This window comes from Amborella trichopoda, chromosome 2, assembly GCF_054954075.1.
Source record: "Amborella trichopoda isolate Santa Cruz 75 chromosome 2, AtrichopodaSantaCruz75HAP2 v2.0, whole genome shotgun sequence".
NCBI lineage: Eukaryota > Viridiplantae > Streptophyta > Magnoliopsida > Amborellales > Amborellaceae > Amborella > Amborella trichopoda.
This window is the reverse complement of record NC_142337.1, coordinates 603693-630117: the sequence shown is the minus strand read 5'-3', so window position 1 is coordinate 630117 and position 26425 is coordinate 603693. Positions and strand designations below refer to the sequence as shown.

The 26425-nt window shown below is 38.0% G+C and overlaps 1 protein-coding gene across 13 annotated transcripts; it reads right to left on the bottom strand.

Annotated features, from left to right (window-relative positions):
• Positions 1-895: 895 nt before the first annotated feature.
• Positions 896-25486, bottom strand: LOC18427308 (Transducin/WD40 repeat-like superfamily protein). Of its 13 annotated transcripts, none has more exons than XR_016048634.1 (16): positions 25155-25399; positions 23703-23888; positions 20992-21165; positions 19605-20016; positions 19291-19409; positions 14947-15024; positions 14340-14483; positions 14143-14187; positions 6883-7049; positions 5431-5509; positions 5009-5094; positions 3254-4069; positions 2998-3144; positions 2615-2766; positions 2175-2379; positions 896-1510 (listed from the first exon to the last, which is right to left on the bottom strand). XR_016048634.1 is itself a non-coding variant. In XM_006836361.4 (16 exons), the coding sequence occupies exons 1-16, from the start codon at positions 25272-25274 to the stop codon at positions 1305-1307; spliced, it is 2436 nt and encodes an 811-aa protein (XP_006836424.1). In that variant the 5' UTR covers positions 25275-25486; the 3' UTR covers positions 896-1304. The 13 variants fall into 13 exon arrangements, 2 of the variants coding, with proteins under 2 accessions (XP_006836424.1, XP_088713204.1); XR_016048631.1 differs by having other exon boundaries at positions 2998-3130; XR_016048588.1 differs by having other exon boundaries at positions 3254-3383.
• Between the last annotated feature and the right edge of the window lie 939 nt (positions 25487-26425).

Below are 26425 nucleotides of genomic sequence, written 5' to 3'. Positions count from 1 at the left end.
CCAATTTTGAAAAGGATAAGCAAAAATGTTTGCATTGTTTACCTCGACTCAAATGCTCGAGCCAAATAATGAAACTAGTATTGTTTGTACTGAGTTCTAGCCTCATTAACTTTTGTAAAAGTATATAATGAGATAATTTATATTTTAGTACAAAGTGGACACGATTATTTTTAACCATTGAGAATTTTATTCGAATTTTATGACACATCTAAGCTATCACATTTCGCATGGAATAGTTGTAACGGTGATTTCTTTGTACCAAAGATAAATGGTAACGGTGATCTCTTTGTACCAAAGATAAATGGTATCTTTGTATACAATCCCTTATTATTTCCAATAAAATGTTTTCCTATATTTCTTGAAGCTTGAACAAATAAGAGCATTTTGATAAATTGTCTCGCTTGCACCATAAATAACATTATTATAATACCCTTGGTTAAGGATCTAAACCTTACATGTCCATTTTTGACATTTTTAGTAAAAGTACTTGAATAAGTACTAACAATGATATCATTCAATGGTCTAAACCTCGAACATGGCTATTTTTGTATAAAAAAGAAATAGTTCCACAGTATACAATTCCAAAGTGTGTGAGAAAGTGGGTGGAAATATGGACATCAGAGCTAAAAGGAATTTGCAAATATGGAGTGAGAGTTTCCATATCCAGACTCTAGAGCTAGAGCGAGAATTTGTAAACCTTGATGAGAGAGAGAGAGAGAGAGAGAGAGAGAGAGAGAGAGAGAGAGAGAGGTTTCGTAGAACTGATAGTTGAAGATTGCAGTTCGACCATAGTTTTTTGCACAAACCAAGCTAATCCTAAAACTATCTACATAAAGATATTACTAGAATAAATTTGATCAAACATTAGAAAGAAAAAACCAAAAATTACTCCACCTTTGTCAAATAAAACTTTCAGGTTATTTCATATAGAAAAGAAAAAGAAAAACTCACCATTTCTTACAAAATCTTCCTTTAGTAGTCTTACATGCCCTCTCTGAAAAAACAGAGAAGCAACTGATGATACATGGCCTGTTTAATGAGCTCCATAAATTCTATTTCATTACACGTAAAATCCCACCGCTCTCTCCCTCACAATTTTTTATTACACCTGTAGAATCCCACCTCTCTCTCTCTCTGTAAATACTTTACTACACCTGTAGAATCCCAACTCATTGAAATCCGGTTGTCTGCCCATCCTCTCTCTCTCTCTCTCTCCCTCCGTGAGGATGACCAACTCCCCTTGCTCTCTTGAATAGATTTGGGTTAATAAATCACGTCTCTCCCCACCAAAATATTTGATCACATCAGGTTGTCACCTCCTTTTTCTTTTCTAGTAGAGAAGCCAAAAAGACATGGCATAACTTGGACAAAGGAGGGAGGACATGAGAAGACCCACTGAAAAGTGTCTCCCAAGGTTTGTCTGTGAGTTCGAATGCAACCGTTTCCAAATTCTCTCTCTTATCAGTAGAGTCCGGTAGCTTCCCATACATAGCTTTGTACCCGAATGGCTCTACAGAATAAAATAAAACACACAATGATTGAACCCATAAGATAGAAAACATATGGCAATCTCAAAAAATTACAGAAAAATAAAACATACAGTTCATTCCACCTTAAAAATAATAAAAAACCCCACCCCACGAAAAGAAAAGGAAGATACAATGGAGATTTGTCATCTACGAGTAAGGAAAATGACCAAGAATCTGAATTCAATTTAATCAAAAAATCAAAAAAAGAAGAAAAGAAAACCAGACAAGTTGCATAAATTTCAATGCATCCAAATGACCAAAATTATACTGAGCGTTGGAACATCATGATATTCCAAAATTGTCAAAAGTTATCAAGTTTGGAAGGAACACTCACTGTTTCAAGGCAAAAACGAGACCGAAATATCCTTAAACTAAATGCCAATCATGAAGGTGTAGACTCAAACCATTTTAAACTCACTGAAAAAAGATATTCACCAGTTTATACAAGGAAGGCTGTTGCGATGAAGACAAAAAAATGACCAAATTACACTTTCTAGGGAAAAACGGAAAAAGAAAAAGAACACCCCCACACGGACTGAGTTAGCCACAGTAGCTAGGACCCCTGTTTCTACTTCAGTGAAGTCTCTCATTTTCAAGGGAAAAAGACCAAACAAACATGAATTGCCATGGTAGATAAGGACTGACCTTCATTCTCTAAGGGGTGGTACCAGTCATGGGGTTTGCTGGTTGTATCGTCTCCACTGTTGAAGGGATTAAAGACTATGTATTCGTGATCCCCATTCAAATACACAAGCCTCGTTGATGACTTCCCGTCTATTTTTCCATTGGTAGTGTTCTCTGTTTTGGTGAAATGGTCTTCTTGTAAGAAGGCAAGCCCGCCTCCCTTGGCCTAATAAGAATCAAAAGAGGGGAAGAGACGGAGAGAGCAAGCGAGAGAGAGAGAGAGAGAGAGAGAGAGAGAGAGAGAGAGAGAGAGAGCAACAAATTTAAATAATTGTCATTTCCTGAAAAATGGAGCGACAGTGACCCTCTAATAAATGATGATGGATTAGTTCAAGAAAAAAAAAACTAAAAACGGCTTTCAAACATTAGGAAAAAACAAAAGAAAAATTTGAGGACCGTACCTTCTTCACACACCAAGTGGCAATAGGAACTGCATCTTCAGCCTCAAATAGTAAAATCAGCCCATCTCTGTGTGATGAAACTCCACTGAGAACTTTAGCAGGAGCAAGGACCAGAACAGCAAATTTTGAACTGTTCATATCACAGGCCATGGCTGCAAAAAAAAGCTCACGATGAGCCAAACCATAAACTCTCAGACACACACAGACAGATGTATATGTATGTGTGTGTGTGTATAGAGAGAGAAAGGCTATTGAGTAATCAACACTATCTATACCTATCTATACCAACCATACATCAGATTTTTATAAACAAATCTGCCCTCCTAGGCTTCCGAAAGAGGAACTGGCAGATGTGAGTATTAGCAGAGAGGCTATGTGCTTACCTTCTGCACAAAGAGCATAAGCCCACGACAATGACAACTTTGACAAGTTCCAAACAGATAACTGGGGGTTTGATCCTCGAGATACAGACAATAGATGCTCTGCATTTGGAATAAAAGAAAGTGCTACAATCGGCTGCAAGGGAAAAGCTATATCATAACCAATGTCACTATGAGAGAGAGAGTTTTTTTATGAAGATAAAGAGTGAAATGAGGCCATTTTTCACCATACAGGTTGCTGGAATACTGAGAGGATTACCTCAGGGGTCTCTCCCATAACTGCAACAAGTGTGTTGGTATTAGGATTCCATAACGTGATGACAAATCCTGCAGCCACAGCCAGGACAGACCCATCTGCAGAAAATGCAGCAGCAGTCATAGGGTTCTTTCTGCACAATAGCCAATGCACCATGGTAAAAACCTAGTGACTGGCACATGAAAATAAGAATTTTGGGGATGTATACTATAAACCATATTCGATAGGGACATCATCATCCATTGAAGTGTACAGAGATGGAGAGAGTTCGGACCCACTACCATTTGGATGTCTTGTTCTGGTGGGTCCCACTCTATTCCATCACCACTCATCACTTCAATGGCGTTCATGACCAAATGCACAATGGTTTTCTGTTTCCCATAGTCTATTGAATTATGATACACACTGTGAGTTCTCTTCTGCAAATAATTCTTTTTTACAGTTAATCTAGAAAGTAAAAGAGAAAGCGGGCCATGGAATTTTTATGTGGCAAAAGGAACAAATCCATGTGAATTAATATAACTCAAAATCACATGCATAAACAAGATGATAGGCTCATTGCTAATAGAGAAATTGTACACAAGGGTAAAAACAAGAAGCTCCTCCAAGAGACCAAAGGATAGGACACTGAATCATGTTGACATCTCTCTACTTCTAGGTATTTCCGAAAGGGAATGGAAAGTCAAGAGAAATATGAGCCCAATTTCCTTTAAATATGTGCATGTTTGTGTGGAAAGTAGACCATTCTAGAGTTTTAGTTTATGGAAGCAGCTCCTCAATTGCCTGTGTCAACAAGTGATGGTTGAGGTACACCGTTTCCTGTGCACAAAGTACACCAAAATGACATACTTTTCAGAGTTGGAATTCCACAATTCAATTGTTCATTATTGATATCGGATGGTTGAGGAGAAGCCAAAATACTGCTTAAAAGTATACTCAATCACAATTTACAAACCCTTTCTACAGGGAAATGAATGCATGCTTCCTGGCAGTAAAATCATTCGTGCTCCCCCACCTCATGAATCAATTTTGAGGTAAGGGACCCGAAAAAGCTTCCAAAGCAGAATCCTCCAAATATAAACACATCACCTAGTCATGCATGTACACACACAAAGCAAATCTTACTTTTTTTTTCTTTTTTTTTTGTGTGTGTGGATTCGAAAATCAAAGGCAGCAAACAGGAGGGTAGGAATACATGCAACGTAGTATGATAGGAAGTTGTGGTAGCTACTTAAAAATTAATGAGTGAGCAATGATGAAGAAATGATTGGTTGTATTTCCAAAATCCCAATAAAAAAATTCCAAATACTGTTCTATTTTGCAGCCATGCCTCTAGAAAAAATAGAAACCCAAACGTGTAGTCCACCTGAAAATTTCAAGTAATTAAGTTTCCTTAAATGCTCGGCTTTATTAAAACAGCCATCTTCTGGGTGTGTTTTGCTTCTGCAGAAGAGCTGTGGCAAAACATTTAAAGGCTATAGTGTTTAGCCAGAGAAGAAGGATCTTAAGACTACATTTTCGTGAGAACCTGAGGATATTCCAAAAACTATATTGGGTCACATAATTTGGTCTCCACACACCCATCTCTTTCATCACCAAAACCCATCCTAACCTTTAAATCCGCAACTTAGCAAAGTGTCCATGCAGTGGTTTTTTCTATTTTCAATCTATAAGTGTCCATTAGGATCTGTCACAAAATAAGGCATTCATACATTATTATGACCCTTGCATAAACAGAGAAAGAAAAGAGTAACATACTTGTATGTGCCAATGGATTGACATCTCCAACCACCTTTTTGAAGACTTCCATCTTTCTTCTGTATGTCCATGCTCCGAATCCAAATCTGACGAAGAAGCAAAGATCAGCACATACAGGAGAAATAGAAGTGTACTTTAACCCACTGGGCAATGGGAAAACTGTAGTCCATAGGATCACCACTGTTCACACAAATGGTGGTGATAGAGAGCAGGCTCACCAGAACAGGACATGACCCCAACAGTAGATCCCACTCTCTCTACATCAACACTCTAAAGGATGGTGAAGATTCAATGCACTCTCATTATTCAATACTCCATTGGTTTATAATTTACCTTTTTTGGAATAAGAAGTGTAATATACTTTCACCAGAAGAAAAGGAATAGAATCAGAAGCTCAGAAAATACTAGATAAATACGAGAACCTTAAAGTTACCACCATAGGAAGAGCTCACAACCATACTGCGGGTAGGATGAAATGCAACAGCAGATATGCCTGCATCACTGAATCATAATGACACAACAAATGTCTCAGGTGACAGCAGCTATGCCAACACATGCATGCATGCACACAACAAAGACACAGAGAACTACACCTAGGGAGCAGTCTTAAAATGGTTCTGAAAGTTTGAATTTAAAAATAACTTTTCCAGCAGTGCATATAGCTCAGCATCAGCAGGGATACTTACCTTCCCAAATATGCGAATTTATTTCTATTAAGATCCATGGAGTGTCAGTGAAAGAGAGAAAGAAAGCAGTAGTTGAATGTAGGGAAAATTACTAATACCCCCCGTGACTCTACTTTCTAAATATCTTCTCCCCAACAACTTTTTAAAACACAAAAAAAACCCAGTACTATTTGTTGTTTTGCCCCTTCCCCCCAATCAAAAAGTCAATAAATTTATGACCAAAATTCCCCTATCTGTGCGTCATACTCACATTTTCATAGTGCCAGTCCAGCAGTGTTTTGTGCCACACTGGCACTATAAAATCAATGTGCTGGACCGATTTTTGTGTTGGTCGAGCACATTTTTTTTGCTGGACCCACACGAACTCATTTCCTCCGGCACAAAGACAAAAAGAAAACAAAAAAAATGGGTTGCAAACATGGGTCCAATGGCGGTATTTTTGTCTAAACAAAAGGTACATTTTTTCCTTTTAGGGCTTTGGGGGGGGGGGCGGGGGGGTGGTGTTTGCAAAAAAAAAAACACTAATGGGGTTTGCAGAGTGATCGAAAGTGTTGGGGGGGAGGATGCCTAGAAAGTTAAACTTGGGGGGTTTTCGTAATTCTCCCTTGAATGTACTTATAAGGATTACAGCAAGAAAAGGCACGGTAGTGAGGTTCACGGCTAGAAATGCCACAAGAACATGGTTTTTTTTTTTGAAGAAAACACAAGGACATGTTTTCTGTAACAAAGATTTGCATATACAAATGATATCAAAAAATCAACCTAGGTTTGAGTTCTGTCTAACAATTTTTTAATTTGCACATAATTATTTTGGACAAAATTATCTAACAATTTTTAAATTTGTTGATAATTATTTTGGAAAAAATTATCACAAGACACTAGACTAGCAGATTTAAAGAAGACTATGAACTAATTAAGTAGATGATACCATAGAAATACAATTGCTAGATCCCTGAAGGATGATTTCATCTTCATACCAATGATTTTTTTAAATGACTAATGTGATGCATGATCCTTAGTACCCAAGAGATCTCATAGCCCACTAAAGTGATGATTTCAAACCAGACATGCAAATGATTTTCCAAAGAAGACATTTACAGCAATGCCAGACTGAGCTAGATAAAACTTCAGTTCTAAAATCTCGATAAAAATGTTCAAGATGAAATTAACTGAAAGGTTTAGATTTACCCATGAGGGTCATAAATGACGGTCGATAAGGCAAAGTCACCACTATGAGAGCCACATTCCCAGAACTTCAGACAAACAAGACCACCTATCCCTTCTTCCGGAAGCCTAACCTCAACAGTGCTCATCTCAGAGCCATCTCCCGACAAAGCTAGCAGACTCACAACAACCTGCACATATCACACGAAAGATGGAACATGCTAAAACACTTGCAGAGCTCACTACAATTAAAAATGCAAAAGGAGGCCCTATGATGCTTAAATCATAGGGAAACAACTACCCACAAATTACTTCATAAACAAACCATAAAAAGTTATCTACATAAAGTACTTCACAAGCTGAGATAACAAGGGGCTGGCTAAATAAATTATTAATTTATTAGAGCTTTCATCATTGTACTATATGTACCGAATAGCACTAAATTTTTTTTGAAAACTGTTTGACATTGTATTGCTATGGGACTTTACAAAGAGTAAGACTGTAAGCACACCCTCCCTGAGTGGCTAACAGTAAAAAATACATTAGTCTTGCATTATCAGTATAGGCTTATAAGTGCCCAAGGTACAAGATATAAAATGAGATTTACAAAAATCTGAGCAATGGGTTGCTCGATGAGAGAGGTGTTAATCTGTACGGCTGAGGTCCTGAACAAAAAAGGAGTTAGACCTAGGCTAGGAGTCAATACGGCTGAGGTCCTGAACAAAAAAGGAGTTGGACCTAGTCTGGGAGTCCGAATGCAAACTAGCTCCTTCCTTCGCCAGTAGATCTGCTAGATTGTTGGACATCCTCCAGCTATGCTGCCATAAGACGCTGGTATCCCTGCATAAATGGGAAATTTTGTCAAAGATTGAGGACTGTTGCCAAGGAGGGGGGGACAAGCCTCTTGCCTAGGATATGGTATTAGAAGAATCTCCTTCCACTATCAGTGTAGAGCTCCAAGAGGAATTAAGGTTTCTCAATCCCAGTAAGAGAGCCATGGCTTCCGTACATTGGGAGTCAAAAGTTCCTAGATGCGCCGAAAGAGTAAAAAGGACATTGCTCTGGCTGTCTCTAAAAACTCCCCCTGCACTTGAGGGACCAGAGTTACCTAAGGAGCAGCCATCGAAGTTCAGATTGATGGTGCCCTCAGGTGGGGTTTGCCAACTACTATATCTTGGGGGTTTGGGAGGTCTATGCTTAAGGATGTTTTGCCATTGAGGGAGAAAAGTGTTTCTAGGGATGCCAGATAAGGATTTGTGTTGAGAGGCCCAAAAGGTGGTTAGTGAGACAATCTTGTGGAAGAGGGCTTGCTGTTGTAGTTGAGCACCGTTGAAGATCCTATTGTTCCTTTCCAGCGAGAGAGACCAAATTGTAGCAGCCACCGTGGCCTTCCATAATAATTTCCCAGCCAAGGGCCACTGAGAAGTCAAATTTGTGGGTGAAGAGTGCTTTGACCGTGGGTGGGGTAGCCCATTGGAGGCCGAAAAGCTGGAGAACAAGTGACCAGAGTTTACTGGAAAAGTTGCAAAGAATGAAAAGGTTGGGGTTAGATTCCTCCTCACATAGACATAGGGCACATCAAGGAGAGGCCTCTTCTTTGTAATTGGTCGACTGTGCGGGCTCTTTGAGAACAAGCAATTCAACTAAAGAACTAGATCCTTGGTGAGGTTATGGTGGACCACACTTTTGATAGGATAAAAGTGGGATTTAGGGGGAAAGTTGGGGGTTGAATGAGGGTTTTGTAGAAAGAGCCTACTGAAAAATGGCCAGAAGGGGATAGGCTCCAAACCAAAGAGTCACTGCCAGAAGAGGGGAGGAAGTGGGAGGACAAGGTACCCAGTAGATGTAGGAACTGAGTGCACTCGTCCTCAGAGAGGTGTCTACGGAAAGAAGGACAACAGGTTCTTCTGCCACTCACGAGGGGCAATTCCTCGGCGATAGAGGAGTCACAGTCAGTGGAGAGGGAGAAGAGGGTAGGGAAGGCCTTGCACAAAGGTGAAGTACCAATCCAGAGGTCTGTCCATAATTTAACTCTAGTGCCAACTCTAGCGTGGAATCTAGTATGCCTTATGAACTATGGTAGGAAAGAAGCTAAAGACAGCCACACTCCAAACGCCCTCTGTTTTTTAATGCTCTCTGGAACCCAAGTATCATCCCTGATCTTGTATGTTTTGCGTAATATTTGAGCCCAGAGAGCATTTGGTTGAGTGGCCAGGCGCCACCACCATTTGCCTAGAAGAGTTGTGTTGTGCTTTCTGAGGATCCGAATCCCTAAACCCCCTTGTTTTCTTAGTAGGCAAATGCTATCCCAAGCTACCAGGTGTAATTTCGTCTTCTCTGCCTGGGCAGACTAGAGAAAATTATGCATAAGTTGTTCTATGCGGTTGGCCACCTGTGCCGGCATCTGAAACAGAGACATGAGATAAACTGGGGTGTTTGCCAGGGTAGCCTTGATCAGGGTAACTCTGCCTGCAGGCGAGAGATATCTACCTTTCTAGGTGGAAAGGCATCTCTCTACTTTGTCAAGTACTTGGGACCAGAGTCTTTTTTTGGGTTTCCCTAGCCCCAGAGGAAGACCCAGGTAAGTGGAGGGGAGAACTTCCACTTTGCAGTCCCAGTCTGGGATAACGACAGCTACCTCATCAGGAGACAAGGCTACGCCCATCATTTTGGAGTTACTCATATTAACTTTGAACCCTGTAGCAGTTTGAAAGCACTGAAGGAAGAGTTTGGGGGTATCAATCTCCTCTTGGGTGGCGTCTAGGAAAACCAGGGTGTCATATGCATATTGCAGATGTGACACCAAGGGGCCCTAGTTGCTAGTGGTGAAGCCAGAGAGGAGACCATTCTGGTAGAGGAGGCAGAGGGATCTCAAGAAGACTTCCACGGCAATGGCAAAGAGGAAAGGGGAGAAGGAGTCCCCTTGGCAGAGCCCCCTGTGAGCCGGGAAGAAACCCTTCGGTGATCCATTAATGAGGATGGATAAATGGGGGTTGGAGTAACATCCCCTCATCCACCTTCTCCAACGATCTCTGAAGCCCATCCTCAACATGGTTTCATCCAAGATAGACCAGTCTACATGATCATAGGCTTTCTCCCAGTCTAATTTGAAGATTAAACCTGGTTTCTTAGCTAGGTGTCTAGAGTGGAGACATTCATTAGCTACCAGGACCCGTCCAAGATCTGCCTATCTTGGATAAAGGCAAATTGGGAAGGGGAGATGACAGTTGGTAGTACTTTTTGGAGTCTAGAGGCTAGGACTTTAGCCAAAATTTTGTAGGTGGAATTCAGGAGGCTAATGGGTCGAAAGTCCTTGATTTCCTCAGCCCCTTCGATTTTAGGCACCAGGGCTGTGAAGGTGGCATTTATGGCTTTGTGAATGATTCCCCTATGAAAGAATTCCTGGAAGAAATTGAAGAAGTCGGGACAAAAGGTACTCCAGAAAGTTTTGAAAGGGGCGATAGGGAATCCATCAAGGCCAAGGGCTTTGTCAACGGCAAGGGCTATAAGAGCTTGAAGGATCTCCTCCTCGGAGAAAGGTTGATCCAAAGAAGTTGCTAAGTCCTCACTCAAAGTCAAGAAGGTAAGATCCTCCATTCTAGGCTTTGGGCCAGTGGGTTGAGAATAAAGAGATTGGAAGAAATCTATGATGGCCTGCTCGATTTGTAGTGGTTGCGTCAAAAAAATATTGTTGACTTTGAGCATCGAGATGGAGTTGTCTCTTCGGCAACAGTTTGCTATCCGTTGAAAATAAGCTGTGTTTTGATCGCCTGTTTTTAACCATTTAACCCTGGATCTCTGGAACCAGTAGATCTCCTCCTTTTTTAGGATGGATAGATAATCGAGTTTGGACTGGGCCCTGAGGTTTAGTTCCAAGTCATCAAGGGCTTTGGATTCTTCCAAGCGGTCGAGGCGTTGGATAGTATCCAAGAGAAGTCATTTGGTTTGAGAGAAGTTGCCAGGTAAGGTATTACTCCAGGTTTTGAGGGAGGCTTTTAGGAACTGGATTTTGGTTTCAAGTCTATATCCGGCTCTACCCCTGATCTGAAGCAAGAAAGAGCCCCACCAGATGGGTATCTGAGAATGGAGGGAGGCTTCTTGCAGCCAATGAAGTTCAAATCTAAAAGGTTTTGGGCCTCTTAGAATAGCATTGGTATCCAGGAGAATGGGACAGTGGTCAAAAATAGGTTTGGGTAGTGTTAAGGCTTGGGACCCGAGGAAGTTTAGATCCGATTCGATAGAGAAGAGGAAACGGTCAAGTTTGGAGAGGGAAGGGCTAGAAGAGTGGTTAGATCATGTGAATTGGCTGCCTTGGAGGGGAATGTCCATGAGAGCATTCCTTTTGATAAAATCCGCGAAATCCCTCATATCCCGGGAGATAGAAGAGGAGAAGTTTCGTTCATGGGACCATCTAGTGACGTTGAAGTCTCCTCCCAAACACCAGGAAGGATTAGGAAGAGCAGCAATGTGGTCCAATTCAGCCCAGAAACCGTGTCTGAGGAAAGAAAGATTTGGGCCATAAACAGCCGTGAATTTCCATGCACAACCATTGGTCAAGGTGGAAAGGAGAACAGTGACCGAGAAATTGCCTACATGTGAGGAGATGAGATTGTGTTCTAGTGGGTTCCAGATAACCCAAATGCCTCCTAACGCACCCACAGCCGGTAGGGCCACCCACTGGGAAGGATGCTTTCCCCAGATTTGGCAGATGAGTTGCAAGTTGGGCTCGGGTTGTTTGATTTCAATAAGGGCCAGAACCGAGGGGGAGTACTTGAGGGAAATATCTCTGACAGCATTCTTCTTGGATTGGTGACCCCAGTCCCCTGATGTTCCAAGTTACTATCTTCATGGGAGAGAAAGGAGGTGGGTGGGGATGAGGCCAGTCTGGAGGACCTCCTAGGGAAGGAGATTGGGAGGAAGACAGCGGACTCCCGGGAGGCTTGTCCTGGAAAGAGATGGAGGGAAAAAGGCTAAGCAGTTCTCTATGACCTTTGGGTCTTACCTTAAGTCTGCTGTGCGCATCTGCGGTTAAGAACTAAATAGCACTAAGAACTGTGCGCATCTGCGGTTAAGCCTGCTGTGCGCATCTACGGTTAAGAACTAAATAGCACTGAATTGCATTGCCTTTTTCCCTTTTTTTATATTTCCCGCCAGCTTATTTACAGAGATCTGTAATATTCAACTGATAGGTATTGACGATCTCAGTACTTAAAATTTAGAGTGCAAAAATTTCACGATTCAATCAGAAGTCAGCCCCAAAAATATGATACTTCAGTATGTTTCATGGAGAAAAAGCAGCATTTTTAATAACAGATCACCCCAAAGTAAGCATGGTTCTAAATGTAAATAATCTGGTAATATATAGCCAAATATGACTGCGACAGATAAGTAGGTAGCGAGAGTGCGCGCGAGAGAGAGAGAAAGAGAGATGATCATTCCTTTGATTCCCTGAATATCAACTGGAACAAAAACAATCATTACGGTTCTCACAACATAAAGTGAAACTGTCAGAAAGTAGCAATAAGGTCAATTGGCAAGACTAGTGTTGGCAACTTTATTAGCAATCATGTTTCCTCACCCTGTATTAGGTGGCAAGTTGCAATGCACATGAAAAAACAGTCCCCCTGGAGAACTAACTAAAAACATTAGGGGAATCCCCATTACAAGATACGTGAAAAAACAGTCTCCTTGGAGAAATAACAAATAACATTAGGGGAATCCCCCTCCATAGGACATGGTGAAAGAAATTACTCCTAATATGAACATCGTCTACCAAAAAAGCCATACTCTAAGAATTTTGATGTACAAAGCCATAGGGGTGGCAATCGGTTAAGGTCCAAATCAGGTCCAGGTCCAAATCACTTGGAACTGACCCAGGTTGGGTTTGGGTTTGGGTCCGGGTCGAGCGTGGACCCCTATCAGGTTGGGTCGGGTTGAACCAACCAAACCTGATATACGTGTAAAAAATTTAAACTAAATATTAATATAGAATATATTTTTTTGTTTTATTTTTTTAATTTCTAGACTAGGTTGGCGGGTCCAGATCCATGTGCAAGCTAGTTGGGTGGGGTCCGGGTCCAGGTCAACCCTGACTAGACCCGACCCATTGCCGCCCCTACAAAGCCGGAGTCATATGTTATCTGATACATGCAAAAGGTCATCAAATCAAATGACAAACTAGCCATGAGCTCACAAGAGTTGTGGAAGGGGTGGTTTTGCATATAATATGAGAGAGAGAGAGAGAGAGAGAGAGAGAGTTTCAACAAGCACCTGCAAGGCAGGACCAAGACTCTAGGGTCCTATATTAAACTAGACTAATTTCCTCTTGTTTTGTTACAGATGCATGAAAAAACATTTGGCCAGCACACACAAGGGAAGGATGTATGTGCAACTATTTTATTTAGTATTATGGGAAAAAAAACTTTTCGATAGGATGAGTATAGCTGAGATGAGGATGTTGAGATGGATGACTGGCAAGACAAGAAAAGATATAATTCAGATTGAATACATCTGATGGAACTTACAATGGCTCCAATAGGTGATAAGATGAGAGCAAATAGACTTAGGTGGGTTTGCCATGTGCATTTGGTTCGAGACTCTAAAAAGGCAAGGGGAATACCCAAAAGGACTTGAATGGAAGTAGAGAGAAGAAATATGGTGACTTATAGCCTAACTCATGGTATGGCCCTTGATAGAGCACGATGCCAGGATAGGATCAGTGTGGCAGACCCCAAATAGTCGGAATAAGGATCAGATGATGATGAGCATAATGATTATGGGCAAAAATAATTGTGTCTAATGGACTATGAAACACCAGGTTCCATGGACTCAATCAGCATCCAACAGAATGGACAATGATGGAAAGCAGGACATGACCTCCATAGTGGATCCCGCACTCTCCCATCATTATCCACTATTTCATTGACGATGACGAACTCAGTCCGCCATGTTTTTTATGGTCCGTTGGATTATAGTATAGTAATATTGGAGTTGTTCGAATTGACAGCCAAGAAGCATTTTATGATACAATGCATAAAATGTGCAAGGAATTTCAATATTGGATGTAGCAGAAACCGTAGTAACCTAGACAATTTTCCACAAGGAAAATAAACCGCAAATATGTTAACATTAAACAGATCCACAAGCAAACTGAAGAGTCTCAAGGTGTTAATGATCATTTCCAGAAAGCTTGCAGAAATAGATATGTTGAAACAATTCAAGACAGTTTTGGAAAATTAATAATTGCAACACTAGAAGAAGACAAAGTGCGAACCATAACCATACCGTGACGTCATCATTTGTCTGGTAATTCCTGTTGCAGACCACAACCTGAAGAAAAGAAGTATTCATGTCAAAGTAAGTTCATTATCTATGATGCAGAGATCATTTGGTAACAAATAAATATCCTCAACTAAGAGTCGCTAGCAGACACTCAACAAAAAATTAAATCAATTACTCAAAGAAAAGATGAAGGGATAAACCTGGGTAATTTCGCGATCATGAAGCAAGCTATAGAACTGTACGCCATAATTTTCAGTTCGTAGGGCAACTAATCCAGCACTGGAAACAACAGCAAATCCATTACTCCATAAGCCCTCATAGATCTCTGGAATGGCAAAAGGAAGCTGAATACACAGTGTAAGAATTGTGTTTAGCAAGCTACAATTATCTTTATCTCAAAATAACTGAGAGAAATAGCTACAGTCACAAATAAACATATCCATTGAACCAAATCTAGAATTCCTCGAAACTAAAGAGGAATCCCACAAAGAAAATGGAGCATCATAATGATTATATTACAGAATAATATGAAAGTAAACATAAGAAAAAAGATAGTCAGATGTAAAAAAAAAAGAAAAGAAAAGGAAAAAAATCTAGAATTTACTCCAAAAAAAAATCTAGAATTCCTCAAACTAAAGAGGAATCCCATAAAGAAAATGGAGCATCATAATGATATTATTACAGAATAATACGAAAGTAAACATAAGAAAAACGATAGTCAGAATAATACGAAAGAAAACATAAGAAAAAAGATAGTCAGACGTAAAAAAAAAGAAAAGAAAAGGAAAAAAAAAAGGAAAGTCAGACCTTGATTCCTGGGATGGACTTCAAGACTTTCATTGCTTGCAAATTAACAAGGTGGATTTGATTATCCGCAGAAGAGATCTGTAAAAACAAACACACTAATCACTACAAAAACTAATTCATTTAACTGCTTCAAATCTGAAGCTCCAAAAAAAAAAAAATTGAGCCCCAACATTTAAGAAGAACATAGAGAAGCCAGTATAACAATGCATTAAAAGATAGTTCTCCTTTTAATTATTGTTAATACAATCGTAGTTGGTATTCCAGTAAAATACATGGTTCCAACACCATACCACGGGTCAGAAGAACTTACTTTGGATGCTTCCCTCCCACATCCAGAGCCAAGACATCATCGAATAAAAACAAGCATACAAACAAAAAGACAAGCAGCTTGTAGGCCTAGAATTCACCAAAAACAAAAAGAAAGAAAGAAAAAAAAAGGAAAAGAAAAAATAAGACAAGCCAGTGTGCCTAAAGCAGCATTATCCTCATAAAACAATAGAACTCAGAAGAGCATTATGTAATGTCTGACAGAATGCCAGTAACAAGCCCCAATGAACTATGCTCAAGTGTAAATGAAGAAGACAAGAAGACAACGGTTTTGTCATAGCATCATTTAAATTGCAAAGAAGAAAATTATAGTGAGTCACATAAAGGTCTCCAATTCTGTAAGCAGCACATCCCAATATGTTGATAAATTGACAACTGAGCGAGTGGAGAATAAGTATGCCGACTCCTTTTGAAAGGAGAATTGCATCTCTCCCTCCGAAAACTTGACCTCTTTCGAAGAAGGTCTCACTCGTTCTTCAGCTACTCTGGCTGATGTCCAGAGTAGTGGGAGGGAGTCGGAAACCTATGCCGAACTCAAGGCCTACTATTATTGGAAACCCAACTTTGGAAAGTTAGGTTCTTTTTGGGGGAGGGGGGGGGGGGGCTCCTTTTAGCCATAATAAAACTGGCTTGCTATAGGATCTTTCGTGTGGCCAGTAGGTCTTGCTCTTGGGGCCAGCATAACGAGTGCACATGACAGTGAAACTGTAATGAATCATGTGGGAAGCTGGAATAGATTGAGGAGTTATGTACAGGACTCTATTGCAAGGATTTCGCAAGGCCCCTTAGGCTGGAAATAGGCCGGGTGGCCTGGCCCATCCTAGCCCTTTTTTTCCTTCCTTTTTCCTTTTCTTTTCTTTGAGTCTATTAGGCCCCATCAGCTCAGCCCAGCTCAGATAGGGCTAGGGCCAGTCTGAGCAAAGGCTTTTTTTGCCCAATCAAGCCAAATCGACCAGGGCCCAAGCCGGCCTATATGAACCAAGCCCGGCCAAGGGCAAAGGCATGGGCCAGGGCCAGGGCCAAGGCTAGCCCAGTCCAAGCCCGGTCAGTTGCCAGCCCTAAAGATACCTCTCGTGGTGTCAACAGGTTAAGGAATTCCAGGCTGGGTGGCTCTTAGCCCAAACCTGAGTAGCTAGTTTAGGAGAATTAGGGAGTGCATAAAGAAAGGAGAAGGGTCGTGTTAGGGTGGCAGCCAACGTAGAACTTTTGCCACATCCATTTCATGAATCATAAACTAATTTCATATGCTCATGCTAGGGTGTCCCTGTAAGCGACGCACTGTTGGTGACTTATGGTCTGACTAAGGATATGGCCCTTAATAGAGAGGAATGACATAACAATATTCATGTACCTATTCCAAATAGTTGGGATACAACTCAAATGATGATGATCATGAAGGGGTGCACAAGAAGTTGTAGCTTGAAAAATACATAACTGACCTGCAAAGGAAACGGAACCCTTTATCAATACAAAGAAGATAGCGAAAAAAACACAATTGGGGGACGCTTCTTGAAGGTTAAACAAAGTTATGTTATTCCTTTGAAAGGCAAAGAAGCATTAGTGGAAAGCCAAAGAAAGAACTTTGTAGCATGCCCTTAGGAGCTTCAATTTAACCTACGACTTTGTTGGGTAGAAACAAATAAGACCCAAAGCCTTTCCATTGTGCGTGAAACTAGGGTGACCTTAGGTTATATCATCCCGTAATCAAAGATTAATGATCAAGTGATTTTAATAAATAGGGAATCAATAAAAATAATAAAACTAGCTAATTGACTAGGACCATCTTCCCACTGCTTCACATGCCAGGGAATCAAGTTTCACATAAAAACGCCTAAACACATCTAAATATGTGCCAAAATGTTGTTGCATCAGTAGTTTTTGGCTGCTGTGTTGGACACTTCTTAGACACATTATAGTATTAAACATTGACATCAGTGTCAATGAGCAGGCAATACCAAGGTCCAGTGTAATGTTTACAAGTATCATAAAGAATACAAAAAAAAAGTGCACATGAGAAACCTACCAATCAGATCAACAAGAACATGAAGCATGCAAAATAGCTGAAAAACATTGCAAACAAATGAATCTTCTTTTTGATAAAGATAACAATTCATCATACAAATTTGTCGGCTATACGAATCCTGGTCTGCCATTCTGCTCTATTAAAAGCCATACCCTCAGGGCGTGTTTGATAACAGGAAGCAAGAACATGAACTGGAAATTGGAAGTTACTGAAGAACTGTAAATTAGAAGTTACTTAAAAAATTCATAGTTTCTATGTTTGATAACCTCCCTGAGAAGTTAAGAAGTTCATAGTTTCTGTCTTTGATAATTGTTAGTATAATATATAATATAGTGTATTTTTTATTTTATTATATAATATTATATTACATAAATGTATAATATATATATATAACACAATAATGTATTTTTTATTTATTTTATTATATATATATATATTTATATAAAATAATTTAGTATATTGTACATTGTATTCTATATTTATTCTATTAATATATATTTTTATTATATAATATTATAAATATCTATTATATTTTATAATATTTATAACATACTATAACATAAAATATATTGTATTTTATATTTATTTTTAATATGTATATATGAAAGTATCTTATATTACATAAATATATAATATAAGAAAATATGTTTTATAATATATATAACATAGTATAATATATAACATATTGTATTTTTTTTATTTTTTTATAGAATATATATTATATATTATACAATAAATATATTATATTACATAAATGTATAATATATATATATAACATGATAATGTATTTTTTATTTATTTTATTATATAATATATGTTTATATAAAATAATTTAGTTTATTGTACATTGTATTCTATATTTATTCTATTAATATATACTTTTATTATATAATATTATAAATATCTATTATATAAATAAATATAATATATAATAAAATATATTATATCTTATATATTATACAATAAAATATATACATATATCATATATAACATAATGTAAAATATAATATAGTGTATTTTATATTTATTTTATTGATATATATTTGTATTATATAAGATATATTATATAGTGAATTATTTTATTAATCTTTATTTTTTATTATATAATATACATATATATATATACATATATATATATATACATATATATATATATACATATATATATATATACATATATATATATATGTATAACATAATATTGTACTTTTTATTTATTTTATTATATAATATCTATATATTTAAATAAAATAAAATAATATATTATACATTATATATATTTTTATTATATAATATTATAAATATCTATTATATAAATATAATATAATATATATATATATATATATAATGGACAAAATAAAAAGTTCCATTTTCAAGTTCCATGGTTTACCATGGAACTTTACTCAAGCCTAAAAGGTGGGAACTTCATCAGTAAAAGGGAGTTCTCATTTTATCTTCCACTTTTTATCAAACACTTAACACGAACAGAAATAGGTAAAGTTCCTTCTTCCTCTTCTAACTTCCTGTTATCAAACACACCCTCAATGGTGTCGTAAGTTCCCATATTTTTTCGGACTACTTCCAATCATGTCTTTTTGGGCCTACCCCTTGCCCTTTTCAATCCTTCTGGGTCGGCGTCACACATGGCCAGCCCACCTAAGTCTACTCTCTCTCATCTTTTCGCCTATTGGTGCTACACCTAAATTTTCTCCGAATAGATTCATTTCGAATTCTATCCCTTCTTGTCTTTCCACTCATCCATCTCAACATCTCCGCTGCACTTATTCTATGGGTATATTGTTTTTTGTGCGCCCAACATTCTGCCCCATAAAGCAAAGCTGGTCTCACAGCTATCCTATAGAACTTGTCCTTTAGCTTTATTGGTAAAGATAACAATTCATAAACAGAAACCATACCAATGATTGGGTTGCCAGTTCTAATAACTGATAGTTACAAGGCTAAGTTACATGAAAATTTAAGTCCAAAGTCCTTACAGAGGAAAGAGAAGGATCTGGAGAATCCACAAAGTATCGCAGTGCAGATCCAAATCGTGGAAGAAATGTCTTTTTTCCTGTATCCAGCTGCCATGCCACAAGAACTCCTTCACCTCCACCTGAATTATAATAATCAAGAACATAATATGAATGAATCTAAATATTGCAACAGTAACAAACAAGCAAAAATGAAATTTACTATTGATTAAATGCAATACGAGTCTGTATAAATCAAAGAAAATGACATCTAGGTTACCTAAGCCCCAATAGAAAATCAAACTCAGAGGAGGATAAAACTCTGCAGGTCTATCTACCTGAGTATAGATATGCTCCATCAGAAGAGAAAGACAGAAATTTTACTTCGGTAGAGTGCCAGTGCCATGTCGCACAGGATTCTGCATCATCATTACCTCTCACTCCAGGTCTTTCTTCCTCATTCTCCACATCCCTTCTTGAAGTTAAGCTTTGTTTTGCGAATCTTCGTTTGCCAAATCCTCTCCATATCAAAATTCTTCCAGTTATATCACCGCCAGCCACGATCCTCTCAGAAGGATGAAACGCTAGTGTTGTGAATGACTTTGTGTGGTGCAGGCGTACTCTAAACTTTCCAAGGTTTACCCAATCTGTATTTTTCCGGGGGGGCTTCCATATGAGAAGCCTTCTAGCCGTCACTATGCCAACAAATTCCCCAGAATAGCTGCCAACAAGAGTTTCTGGTTTCAATGTCTGCATACGCAGAACAAGAAAGTTCAGCAACATGAGAATTCTAAGTTTTAAGAAGAGGTATAGCAACTTGTGGGGGTATGGTTCAAACTATAGTAAAAGCAGAAGCCAAAGTTTCAACAAACAAAAAGAAAAAAAGAAAAGAAAAGAAAGAAAGTAAGAAATACCCTACAAGAACAATCTGCAATTTCAGAACACACTGTTGACAATCATCAAACATCAATACATAATATTACAACCAATTCAAGAAAAGATTTACACGAGTATGTCCATGCCAGTGGGGGAGAGCTTTGATGCCAGTATTTTTTCCAAATGTTTACAATATTCATCCTTTTTTTGATAGATATTCTACCGTTATACCACTCTTGTCAGTTAGAACATTGCCATCATTTATCAAGCCAAAGAGAGAAATGGATGAGCATCGTTTTCATCAAAAAGCCAATGCATATCGACAGAATATACCTCCCACATTCATCTGAAGAGAAACCATTGAATGTTCCATATCAACCACGTGATGCATATAAGCATATCTTTGAGTAAATACAGTAAAGATTCAGAAAAGGAAATACTGATGTTGCTTTTCATTCAAGCCAACAACAGGATGAGTTAGAATCTATGCAGAATTTGCATCTTGGCACCATAAACAGGTATCAAGTATTTCAACTTGTGATTTTATGCTGACCATAAAGTCCACATAACAATACCAAATAAATGATAAACTTACTGCAACATATATAAAATTCAAACTTGTATGCATACAAACAGATACCCAAAAAATAAATATAAAGTTTTTATTGATATAAAATTCTGCATAAGCAAAGATAAAACTCTATGCAGATCATACTGGGTATTCAGATAACAAATTCATAACAGCTTTGGAAGTTTTTATAGCCATATTCAGAATTCCAATTGCAGCTTCAGATGTAGTTTTCCAAAAGTCAACGAGAAAAATTAAAAAAATGAAATATATTGACATACCTCTGAAACAGTGTTTTTTAATAGCACTGACTTCGTCAAGTTATAGACCAGAATTTGTCCTGACAACCCTCTCTGCTGGGCCGATGACTTTGAAGAATCAGCTGAAATCAAAGCATAAAGATCCCCCTTCTCCCCATTATCATCAGCTGGTGGGCCAGATATATTAGGAATCACCTGTGTAACGCCACATGATGCACAAAGGAGCATAAGTGGAACATGCTCTTATTCGGGTAAAGAATGAACATGTCTACAAACATTCACTTGGAAAACTTGGAATCTCTATAGGCAAGATAACCAAATAAGCCTCTCAATGTCCTCATATGCATGCATGCACGCAAGTGCAGTGCATACACACACAAAAGGATACATAGAAGACCAGGATGCATAGAGTGTAATTCCTTCTTGCAACAATAGTGGTACTCAGAGCCAGCTCAATCAAAATTCAGCTACTAAAACTTACCAAATATCCTTTCAAAATTTGAAGAGAACTAAGAAAATCACCACATGAGTTAAGAAACAGAACTCAGCGTAGAAAATAACCATTGGATATGAAAAACTAGAGTTGGCAAATCATTCATTGCAAGTCCTCAAGGAACACCTAAAATGGATCAATGGATATTAGACACACAAAAAAGGGAAGTATCAGAAGAAAATACTTGCTTCTAGTTCTAGAATTCACCTAACTCACCTCATTTCAATCCAGTTCACCATGCCAGTAATTCGGGTGCGAATCTCATATCTAACATATAGGATATACCATCCATATCTGTTGAAACGAAAATACCCGACAGGCCATCGTAATGTCTGTCAAATTCAGTTGACTGAGCTAGCTTACCTGAACTGGTAGACTTGTAAGTCCATATGACCGGCGTGAACAACACCACATGCAGAATTATAGAGATCACCCAAATTGGTCACCTCAGTATTTAGATATTTTTTTTTTAAGTGGCTAACACTATATATAGGACAGAAGCAGTCATTTTGGACATCAAAATAAAAATCCTAAGTCTTCAGCAAAGAGGAATGCAAGTACCCAACATGTAAACTATGGACCAGAAGGAGACGAAGTCAGTGGACCATCTCACTATTCATTGTTGATTTGCATAGGATGTTTGGTCCTTTACGCTTGATCTTTTACAGGTTGGTGTGGGCAACCCATCTGCCACATTGGTCACCAGTGAATAAAACCTTACTTGCAACTCAGAATAACTAGCTCAGTAAACTCAAATTAACTAGTTGTCGAGTTTTATAAATGAAACATCAGATGTACCTCAGTTTTTGGTTATATACAGCTTTTAGTTTTGTTCTACCACATTTATTGCATTTTCTGATATGATAAGAATGTGGTTTGAGTTAGTGACAAACTGGGCCCGAGTCCCATTACAAACACTTCTCTTTTACTTCTATTTAATATTTTCACAAATTGTGAAAACTCCTCTGTGTTTTCCAGAGTTTAGCTCTTTAACTAGGCAAATTGATTGGGTTTTGGCAGTGACAGACTAAGTTCGAATTTTTAAACACTGGTGGCTATAATGACATCTTCCTCGCCAGTGCTCCAAAAAGGGCCCATTATGGAGACTAAGTATTATGGTCAGTCTCTGAAGTATTTGGAGGGAGCACAATAGCAGGTTCTTTTGAATAACATGAGGGCGAAAGGAGGGCTTCTTTGAGATGATTCAAGCTTATATGGTATGGCCACATGTCGCATCAGAGTTGTGGGGCTACAGATTTTTAATCCCACATGGCAGAAGCAAGGACTTCATTGACTAGGTTGAGAGTGGTGGAAGGTCTGATCATCACTGGAGGCAATAACCTCAATGTTGTTCAATGGGTGAGGAATAGCACTGATTCTCCATGGTGATTGGCAATTAGTTTTCATGAAACAAGCTATACAGCATCCCCTTGGTGCCTCTTTTACCATGGTTTGAGAGAAGCAAATGTTACTGCTGATACACACGCTAATAAAGGTGTATAGAGGGGTGGTATTTACGTTTTTCCAGATCTTTTAGGTTATCGAGATGCCACCTTGACATCTCTTGGATTCCCATGTCTTCATATTATAAACTCTTTAAAAAGTTTCTACTATCAATCAAAAAAGAAAGGAGAAAAAAATTTATTTCATGTGATGAATAAGTTAACCAAGAAACATACTTTTTCAAGAATGTGAAGAATCAAGATTATGTTCACAAGCTAACTTAAAGGTCTTGAATTCAGAAGCTACAAACGAGCATGAAAGACACTAGAGTGGAAAAAAAAAAACTCATCAGTGTACAACTTGAAATCTAAGATTTCACGTATTATCAAAATGTAGTGTCAAACAAACTGATGAACTACTACGTAAATTATAAACCTGTGATTGTTCAACCATCTTATCATATGCCGTTTGTTAGGATATCTCCCAAGCTAACAACAAAATAGAATGTAGTCCCCGAAGATCACTACCAAGAGACATTCCTGATCCAATTTGGATAAACAAAACAAGCTGCCTCAAAAGGATAAATGTACACACGATGCTCAAGTATCTTTGCAGGAAGGTTGCCAGCATGCGAAAATGTTACCAATGTTCCATACTTCCATTTATGGAGAATTCAGCAATGGCAAAGTAATAAGGAATTAGGGATAACAGAAATAAAAGCTGATTATAGACATCAATAAAAATTTCTAAAAACCTATAGCGATACATCCACAAAAAAAAAAAAATCTGTTCTTACCATGGAATAGATCGAATGATTAACCTCCAATGTCTTTATCAACTGTGAGGAAGAAAAATCCCAATACCGGATTGTCCCATCCAATGAAGAAGTCCAACAGTAGGAAGCAATTTTGCTGGCAGGAGCTGCAACTGGTAAAACAATCACCGAGGTGACAGTTGCTGTATGACCCACCAATTCTGTTATCTAAAGATAGAAAAGAGAAAAATACATGTAAACAACCTTATCTTTATCAAAGTTTATATGTTTATAGGGTTCTAACAAATGGGAGCATATAGAAAGGAAAGAAATGAGAAGGCCCATAGCTTGAGAGGATTATAGGATCTCAGAAAATAAGTTTATAATTCTGCATGAAAAGAAATAATCTTTGAGGAATTTCATGATTTAGAAGGTGCTTAGATCATTGCTTGAAGGGCATCAAATGTATTAAAAAAAAAAAAAAGTTGAGCTCTGAGGATATCCAAGTATTTCAGTGACTCAATTTGATAAGGACTACAGCTAATCACAAATGTAGAAGCAACGAGTTACCTTCATAACAAAAAGAGAAGTAAATATCTTCATGCAGAAAGACTAGGCTAAGTCAACATAATTACTTTAATTACTTGCTTTCTGCTCTAGACTAGAGAAAAAAGTAAACTTAAGGGCTAACTTCTCGAGAAACAATACAGTTCGACAAATTAAATGACTTGCCACACAAATTCAAACATTTTTCTCATAGTTATATATACATATATTGATTTTTATCAAAAAAATAATGACACTTATTTACTTTGGTAGAGAACCTGATGTTTCTAGAGCTTAAATCATTTTGTTATAAAATTCCATACGTCTAACTAGTTACATTCCAGGAGCCCAGCAATTTCTACTGGCTACACCAAAACTGAAGATATAACATAGTATTGCAGGGATTCCAATCATTGCTTCTCACATTAATAGCTACCTCCTTCTCCACCTATTTCTTGCTCTCCCTTTTCTCTATTTTGTCTCTTGTATACCAAGCACCCAAATTGTGGGATGCTGTGTGTAAATCTCTATCTTATATGTATAAAGTTAACTTTGTTAAAAAAAATAACAACTTCTCATATTTATGTGGAGAAAAAAAGATGAAACAATGAATTCAAAACATTTCCTATTTCACGCACTCAAGCAATTTAGCTCTAGACTACAAAATGGGGGTAAAAAAAGGAGATCATAATCCTCTCAGTCAAAAACAATTTTAGACTCCTTTCTGGAGTTTGAATGAGCACAAACAAAAAACCCTAATCTCCATAAAATCTCAGTCAGTGCAAAAACCCGGACTAGCGGCTCAGACAGTAAAATGAGCATAGAAATCAGAGCAATGCATAAACTGATCTTCATCGAAACCCCAAATTACCCATAAAAATTACACTAAGGAATAGAAAGTGTCTCATAACAGTGAAATCTTCTGGTTTTTCAGCTTTGAGGGAATACCAATAAACCCGTAGAGGTCCCATAGATAGAGACTGTGTTTCCTGTGCATACAAGCAATCTCTTGCCATCGCCTGAGAAGGCTGGAGGCCTGTAAACAAGGTTCTTGCCCCCTTGAATCATTGCTTCGAGAGAGTAAAAAGGGTTTTTGCAGAGAACAAAACGAGAAGCGTTTTAGGGCCTAGGGTTTTGCAGGGCTTCTGATAAAATCAGATAGGTTTTATCAGAGGCGAACTGCGCTTAAACTAAGAGTAAGTTTAGCTATGCCACGAGAAAGACGAAAATACCCATGGTGTTGGTACTAAATCCGGATTTTACTGTTCGGGGTAGGATTCGGTGGGTCAGCAATCCAGAATCACCAAATACCAATCTTTTGATAAATTTCTTAATCAATATGCTAACAACTTGGCTGATTAGAATCGTTGATTCAGCCGATCTAGATCGGTAAAGTTAGTGAGCACCCCAAAACTCGATTCTAGGTTTTAAAACATTGATTGAAATTGAATCATTGTACTTGGTATATATACATTATTGAGGCACCTTTTCTTTGTCATAATTCCGGACTAATCGCGTCTTATACAGCCCCTTCTGGCTCCAATGGCGATGAGATTAGTGAGCACTTCAACTCTAATAAGTAGCGAAGTCGTTATTGAAGTGCAATATGAATCCCGAGTAACTATCACGAGAATCACGAGTACAATGAGTAAGAGGAAATCCTTTATATAAAGAAAGGGGCTGGGTCGTGATGTTGGCACCCCCATACGCAGTTATTATATTTTTGTTTTTAATCTTGTTACCACTACTTTAAAAAACGTTAACTCCTTAATTCATCTAAACCTATTCACGCTTTGAAAAAAACTTTTTATCTAAAAAAACAGGTAAGGGCATGTCTTCCCCACTTAATTACCCCAAAAAAAAAAAAAATCATTTGTATATACATTCAAACAAAAATTCTTTTTATCAAGAAATAAAAGAAGCACAATAATTTTTTCAGTCCAATTCATACGGTACTTGAGTGATGAAATTCATCTTCAATGTTATGGAAGTGATATAATTAACTGCTACTGCCTATGGGTGCATGTAAAAGAGAAGATAGTAGTTTATCACTCTTTTATTGCATAAATATGGATAGTGGACTTTGAATTTAAGTATCATCCCTGTCTGCTTAAATATGGATAGTGGATTTTGAATTTAAGTAATACGTATCGTGGATTGAGTATAAATACCCTACTACATATCCAGACCATGAAATACTCTCTCTCAAAATATCCCTA

Bases quoted from the DNA above. Each gene is read 5' to 3' on its own strand.
- LOC18427308 (XM_006836361.4), bottom strand. From the start codon at position 25,274: ATGATTCAAGGGGGCAAGAACCTTGTTTACAGGCCTCCAGCCTTCTCA. The intron at 20,017-20,991 runs GTATGTCAATAT...CTGCGTATGCAG, and splicing joins TAAAAAACACTGTTTCAGAG to ACATTGAAACCAGAAACTCT. The intron at 5,510-6,882 runs GTAAATCTAAAC...ATTATGATTCAG, and splicing joins GTCATTTATGACCCTCATGG to TGATGCAGGCATATCTGCTG.